Below are 7,341 nucleotides of genomic sequence, written 5' to 3'. Positions count from 1 at the left end.
GCTCCGCGGCAGGCGAAGAGGCTGCGGGAGCGTCTCGCGGGGGGGGGGGAAGAGATTCACGCGTGTCTTAGGTGGGGGAGGGGCTCTTCCCGTGCAAAGGGAGGCGGAGGAGGGGGAGACCCGGGTCCGGCCCTCCTCCGGGTGCAATCCCGGGTCCCATGTTCCCCAGCTGCCCCCTGCACGCACCTCCGGAGCAGAAGAACCGGGGATCCTAGGAAGGCGGCGGGGATCCGACGGTCTTTCCGCCCGGTATCCGGGGAAGAAGAGCCCGAGTGGGGTGGGAGAGGAGGGTCGGCCTGGCGGAGGCCCAGCAGGAGAGGAGAGAGGCAGGATTCGCACCCGGGGCAGGGAGAGGCTCCGAGAAGACCCGATCCTCCGCACTCCGGCCTGCCTCCGGAGGGGGAGCGAAGCGGGGCGGCCCCTCCCGGCCCTGCGGGAGGGCGTGGGGGGGGGCGGGCGGAGAGACGTCGGCCCTGCGCTTGGCTGGCTCGCTTGGGGCTTCGGGCAGCTTGTGTGAACCTGCCTGCGTGTCAGAGGGAGAGACGGCTCTCCAGAAGAAGGGAAAGGGGGCATCCTCAGCCAGGGCTCTTTTCCTGGCTTTTCCTGGGATGTGAACGGATCTTTCATGGTTTGTTCACCTTTTTGGGGTCAGGCAGTTTGTGTGAACCTTCCTAGGAGGTGGTGAATGTTAGTCCAGTTTTTGAAAAAAGGGAAAACTTCCTAGTGAGAAAGAATGACAACAAAAATCCTCCCAAGTGCATTGATGGTGCATTCCAACTCAGTCCCATACAGGTTGTCCTCAGCGACCACAATTGGGAGCGCACAATTTCTGTTCTGTAGTGAGGCACTTTGTTAAGTGGGTTTTGCTTCATTTTTACATCTTTTCTTGCCACAGTTAAGTGAATCTGTTTGTCTCCTTGACTTTGCTGGTCAGAAGGTTGCAAACAGTGATCACATGACCCTGGGTCACTGCGGGGGTCATAAACAGGGACCGGTTGTCAAGCATCTGAATTTGGATGATATGGTCCTGGGGATGCTGCAAAGGCCATAACTCTGAAAAACGGTCATAAGTCACTTTTTTCAGTGCTGTTTTTGATGCTATGAATGAAAAGGCGTTTGGAGATCCACACGATTGCTTGGAGTTGCCTTGCAGGACGGAGATAGAATGGTGACACAACTTTTAGCAAGTGAGGGGACTGGAAAAGGCCCTCCTGCTCTTTGGCCTGAGAGCTCCGGGGAGATGCAGACAAGCACTGGGCAGGAGACCAACCTGGAGGAGGAAACCCTCATGCATTCAGAAGTTCAGCCCTGCAACTTCAGGAGAATCCAATACCAGGGTCCCCGAGGACTTTGCAGTCAGCTCCACGACTTTTCCAGACAGTGGCTGAGAAAGGAAAAGCTCACCAAAGCCCAGATGCTGGACTTAGTTGTTCTGGAGCAGTTCTTGGCCCTTCTATCCCCAGAGATGGAAAGCTGGGTGCGGGAGTGTGGAGCAGAGAGCAGCTCCCAGGCGGTGGCCCTGGTGGAAGGCCTGCTCCTGAGCCAGGTGGAGGAGAAGAAGGAGCAGGTCGAGTTGCAGGTGAGAGACTTTCATAGGGAGTCCAAAAGGGAATAAAGAGTGGGTTGAAATTCTTCACCCCAGACCTCTGTGGCAGTTGTAATATGTGGAGAGGGTATGCTAAATCCATTATGCCTTCTAGATTTGAGATAGCCGTTCCTTTCTTCTTTCTAGCCTCACTAATGGACGCTCACGAATTCTTGTAGGACATTGTTCCATTCACTTCTCTATCGAGATTCTCGGTCATCCAAGTCATGGTTGTCCCAAAGGTGCTTTTTCACGAGGCAACTGGACTTTCTTGTTTTTCTTTGAAGATCTTTCGCTTTTCATCCAAAAAGCTGCTTATGGAATGGAGAAAATGGATTGAGTATATCCAGAACAAATATAGGACTAAAAAGTTTCATGTAGCATTTGAATAAGTCTTCCTTTTCTTTTTCTTTTTTTTTCTTGTTTTCTCTATATATAATTAATATTAATAGTGTTTGTATTATCCTATATGAGCCAGAGAGTGATAGATTTTAGAGTTTATGGTTAGCATATGGATGTTTATGATTTTTTTTGTTTTTATACCTTGTACTTAGCTCTGGGAAGTGGGGGGGGAGGGGGAGAGGGGTAGGGAGGGAGGGAGAGGGGAGGGGGAGGGGGGACTGTTAAAGAGAAAATGTATGTTAAAACTTTTCAATAAAAAAAAAAAGCTGCTTCAGCTCTGACCAGATGGTGGATTTATATTCCTTGCAAACAGCTGGTCATTTGGATTATTCAAAGAGAGTCCTTGGGGCCATTTGGAGTTTTTTTGTGTTTCTTTGGGGTCACCTGAATAGTGCAAATGGCTGCAGGATGCCTTCTGCCCAGGGTCCCTTCACTGTTGAAGACGGGAGCAGGCTGTTGGGGATCAGTCTGTGTTGTCAGCATCTCAAACTGAAGCACAAATGGTTCCTGTAGTCTGCAAAGTTCATATTCCCACACCTTTCGAAGGGTGCTCATCCCAAAGTGCATGGCTAAATATCTATGGAAATTCTCAGTCATCCAAGTCATGGTTGCCGCAAAGGTGCTTTTTCAGGAAGCAACTGGACTTTCTTGTTTTTCTCTGAAGACGTTTTGCTTCTTCTCCAAGAGGTTTCTTCAGCTCTGACCAGATGGTGGGGAAACTACAACTACAACATAGTCCTCCACTCTGGAGATCAGAGATCCTGATGGAAGGGGGAATCCATTAGTTCCCTCACAGGAGCTGTTTTTCTTGGGGACGTCTCAGGAAGATCCAAGTCAGGGCACTTCAGAAGGTAATCAAAGTCCTATTTCCCAGTGAGAGCCCAGCTCAGTTACCTTCTCTGTTAGAATAGCTCCTCCAATTTTGCTAATTATGCATTTTAACATTCTGTATCCCTTGCAGAGAAACATAGAGTGAAGTTTTCCGGTCTTTATGGTGGAGCTGAAACAATGTTTGAACCTCTGAATGAAGTAAGTTACGGAAATTAATTCATTAGATTTGTATTCTCTCCTTCCTTCGGGAAGTGAAGCTGGTGTACGGAACACTCTCTCCTTCCATTTCCCCCTCTTGTTTGGGCTGGGTTATTTCCATGTTTTCTGAACAACGTGGAAAGGGGAATAAGTGGCTTCAGGTTGCTGTCAGCCAGGTTAGCTCCCTCTGAAGACTGTTGTTGGGACACAGGTTAGTCATTTCCACCCTCAGATTCTGTTTAAGCAAAGTCATTTTTAAAAGCCAGTAATTAACTTGTTCTGCTGGATATTCTTACTATGAGTTTACAGTTGCAAGAAAAAGTGTGTGAACCCTTTGGGATTACGTGGAGTTTTGCATGATTTGGCCATAAAATGCGCTCTAAATGTCATGTACAGTAGATAGAGAAATACATGGATAGAGATAATGGATAGATAGATAAATGATAGATAGATAGATAGATAGATAGATAGATAGATAGATAGATAGATACATGGAGAGAGAGAGATCCAGAAATGGGGTTATTTTCCCTGAAGGGGACTGAAAGTTGTGCAGAATTATGGAAGTTGGTAATACCTGCTCTAGAATGTCTTCAGTTAAAGACATATTCGCAGCTAAACCTTGGAATCCTACCAAGCACAGCCATTTAACCTAGTGCATTTGTGAACAATGGAACATATCTTTCAAATCCTCATGGGCTTGTTCTGTTTTTCCCCCACCCCAAATATTCAGGAGGGTCTTGTGTCCTTCGAGGAAGTGGCTGTGTACCTCTCTGAGGAGGAGTGGTCTTGGCTGGATCCTGACCAAAAAGCCCTGCATTGGGAAGTCATGATGGAAAATTATAGGAACGTGGCCTCTCTGGGTACGAATTTGCTCCTCCCCAATCAGAGAACTTGAGAAGATAGTTGGAAATTAAACAATGTTACTTATTGCTTATTTAAAAAAATACTCAACCAGATGTCATCTCCTTGCACAGAAGGAAAAGTTGCTTCTTGTCTTGCCTTCAGGTGGTTTGGAGAATACCTTGACTCCCTCTTCTTTGTGGTAACCCCTGAGATATTGGAACACAGCTATCACGTCCCCGCTCGTCCTTCTCTTCATTAAACTAGACATACCCAATTCCAGCAACCGTTCTTCATATATTTTAGCCTCCAGTCCCCTAATCATCTTTGTTGCTCTTCTCTATACTCTTTCTAGAGCCTCAACATCTTTTTTACATCGTGGTGACCAAAACTGGATGCAGTATTCCAAATGTGGCCTGACCAAGGCATTGTAAAGTAGTCTTAATGCTTCACGTGATCTTGATTGTATCCCTGTTTAGGCTGCCTATCACTGTGTCGGCTTTTTTTGGCAGCTGCAGCACACTGCTGGCTCTTATTTATGTGATTGTCCTCTTGAGTCAAAACAATGGTGCTAGGGCTAAAATTGAGTTCTACGCAGGGTGGCTTAACTGGGGAAGAAATAGAGAATTGTTTCTCTTTTTTTTAGGGGAGGGGTTGCGTGATATACCAGCAGCGTCGGGTTGGGAATTTTCTGAATTTTTGACACATTCAGTCAAAACAACTATCCCTCACTGGGCTTAATGGTGCCATTTTTTCCATTTTAAACATGCTGTTCATGTTTAATAGAACAACTTTCATTTTATTCTGCAACCGTATGATTTTGGCAGGAGAAAATGACCAATAAAGGGAAGGTAAATTAGGTTAGAGGAAAAAGACTTGTGTTAAAATTGATTTGGTTCTCACAGGTCCCTGCTAGAATTGGCTCCCTTCAATAAATGTTAGTTTTTCTCCTAATACCTCACTGGATATTTCTCTTGATTCTTCTTAGTTTATTCTGGGTGACATTTGAATATCTATGGATAATTGTCAAGTAAAAGATGGTTTAGGTCTTTTCAAACATGTTATGGCTTATGAATATAGAAACTGTCATTTCTATACTACACTATTGCAGACATGCAATATATTGATATTTGGCCAAAGTTCAGAAGGAAATTCATGTGACATCCTACAGTTTGATCTTTTCCCCTAACCTTGCTGTCATTTTTATTTTTCATTTTCCTTCCCAGTTCAAGATTCCTATGAATTGGTCCAAGTGATCAAAGTTGAAGATGGAAAGGAGAAGTCTGCAATTCAAATGGAACTAGAAAACCATGAGAGGAACCAGTCAAAAAATTGGAATCCAGAAAGCTCATCTTCCACTGATACTCACATGCAAGACTGTCTTGTCCAGCAAAGGAAAATAAATAAAAAATATGTTAGGAAATCTGTGAAGCTAAACAAAGGCGTATTAGATGTAAATGAGCAATATCTAACTAATAGAGAAGATGGTATATTCGGAGACAATGAAGAAAAATTGACTTTCACTCTTTCTGGAAGAAATAGGTCACTCCCATCTCAAAAATGGAGCCACACAGAAGTCAAGCCGTATCAATGTTTCATATGTGGAAAGAGCTTCAAAAGACGTGATTATCTTACTAACCATAAGAGGATCCACACAGGGGAGAAGCCATACAAATGCATGGAATGTGGGAGGGACTTTAGGGGAAAGTGTAATCTTATTTACCATAAGAGGATCCACACAGGGGAAAAGCCATATAAATGCATGGAGTGTGGAAAGACCTTTTCTCGCATCACTTATCTTACCAATCATAAATGGGTCCACAGAGGAGAAAAACCCTATCAATGCTTGGAGTGTGGAAAGGGGTTCTGTGGAAAAACCTCTCTTGTAATGCATAGAAGAATCCACACAGGGGAGAAGCCCTATAAATGCATGGATTGTGGAAAGGGATTCAGCCATCGCAGTACTCTGACTTCCCATAAGAGGATCCACACAGGGGAAAAGCCATATAAATGCATGGAGTGTGGAAAGACCTTTTCTCGCATCACTTATCTTACCAATCATAAATGGGTCCACAGAGGAGAAAAACCCTATCAATGCTTGGAGTGTGGAAAGGGGTTCTGTGGAAAAAACTCTCTTGTAATACATAGAAGAATCCACACAGGGGAGAAGCCCTATAAATGCATGGAGTGTGGAAAGAGCTTTTCTCACATCACTTATCTTACCGATCATAAATGGGTCCACAGAGGAGTAAAACCCTATCAATGCTTGGAGTGTGGAAAGGGGTTCTGTGGAAAAACCTCTCTTGTAATACATAGAAGAATCCGCACAGGGGAGAAGCCCTATAAATGCATGGAGTGTGGAAAGAGCTTCAGTTGTAGTACTTCTCTTACTTTGCATTATCGGATTCACACAGGGGAGAAGCCCTATAAATGCATGGATTGTGGAAAGGGATTCAGCCATCTCAGTACTCTGACTTCCCATAAAAGGATCCACACAGGGGAGAAGCCTTATAAATGCATGGTTTGTGGAAAGAACTTCAGTCAAAAAAGGTATCTTACTTATCATAACAGGATCTGTACGAGGAAAAACTATAAATGCAGAGTGTGTGGAAAGAGCGTCAGTCACAGTGCTTCCCTTACCATAACAGCCTTCACACGGGAGAAACCATATAAATATTTGGAATGTGGAAATACCTGAATGTCAACTAGCAATCGGAAGTCAACTAGCAATTCTTCAATATCAGATATACCAGGGGTGTCAAACTCATTGAGGGCCGCATCAGCATTACGGTTGCCCTCGGGGCCGGGTGGGTATGGCTAGGGTGGGTGTGGGCTACTGGGTGGGTGTGGCTAGAGTGCATATGGCCTACTGGGTGAGCATGGCCAGCTCTACATCGTTCGCATCAAGGGTGCCTATGGGGGCGTGGGCAGGAGTGGGACGGATCTGAGGGTCTGGTGGAAGGAGGGTCTCTGGGCCAGGGCCAAGGCAGTGGGGGCCGTTCCCTCACTGTTTCCAGGATGGCTTCGTGGGCCACATGAAACCACTTCGCAGGCCGGATCCGGCCCCCGGGCCTTGTGTTTAACATGTCTGAGATATACAGTATAAGAATCTGTCTAGAGCAGGGGTATCAAACTGCCGGCCTGCAGGCCGGAGAGTCACAGAAAAACCACGCCTATCCCATTTTTGGCAATGGGAAAAAGTTCCGATACGTCACGCAACGTCACGTGCCGTTGCGAGTTTGACATGCCTGGTCTAGAGTCTTTGTATAGAGAACAATGAAGCAGCATGTTGGTGATGGTTTTTAAGTCCTTACATGGCATGGGTCCGGAATACCTCGGGGACCACCTGCTGCCGGCGTCGACTCCCCTCTGCCCTGTGCGTTCCCACAGAGAGGGCCTCCTCAGGGTGCCTCCGGTCAGAGAATGTCGGCTGGCGGCCCCCAGGGGGAGGGCCTTCTCTGTGGGCGCCCCGGCTTTATGGAACC

The 7,341-nt window shown here is 46.2% G+C and overlaps 1 protein-coding gene across 1 annotated transcript; it reads left to right on the top strand.

Moving 5' to 3' along the window:
- The first annotated feature begins 81 nt into the window (after positions 1 to 81).
- LOC308664650 (uncharacterized protein) lies at positions 82 to 6,572 on the top strand. Its single transcript, XM_081322086.1, has 5 exons — positions 82 to 1,579; positions 2,724 to 2,838; positions 2,949 to 3,016; positions 3,747 to 3,876; positions 5,083 to 6,572. The coding sequence occupies exons 1-5, from the start codon at positions 1,166 to 1,168 to the stop codon at positions 6,552 to 6,554; spliced, it is 2,199 nt and encodes a 732-aa protein (XP_081178212.1). The 5' UTR covers positions 82 to 1,165; the 3' UTR covers positions 6,555 to 6,572.
- The last annotated feature ends 769 nt before the right edge of the window (positions 6,573 to 7,341 follow it).

This window comes from Vipera berus, assembly GCF_964194415.1.
Source record: "Vipera berus genome assembly, chromosome: 2".
NCBI classification, from domain to species: Eukaryota; Metazoa; Chordata; class Lepidosauria; order Squamata; family Viperidae; genus Vipera; species Vipera berus.
Note: the sequence above shows the minus strand (reverse complement) of the source record. Positions and strands in the feature narration are given on the sequence as shown.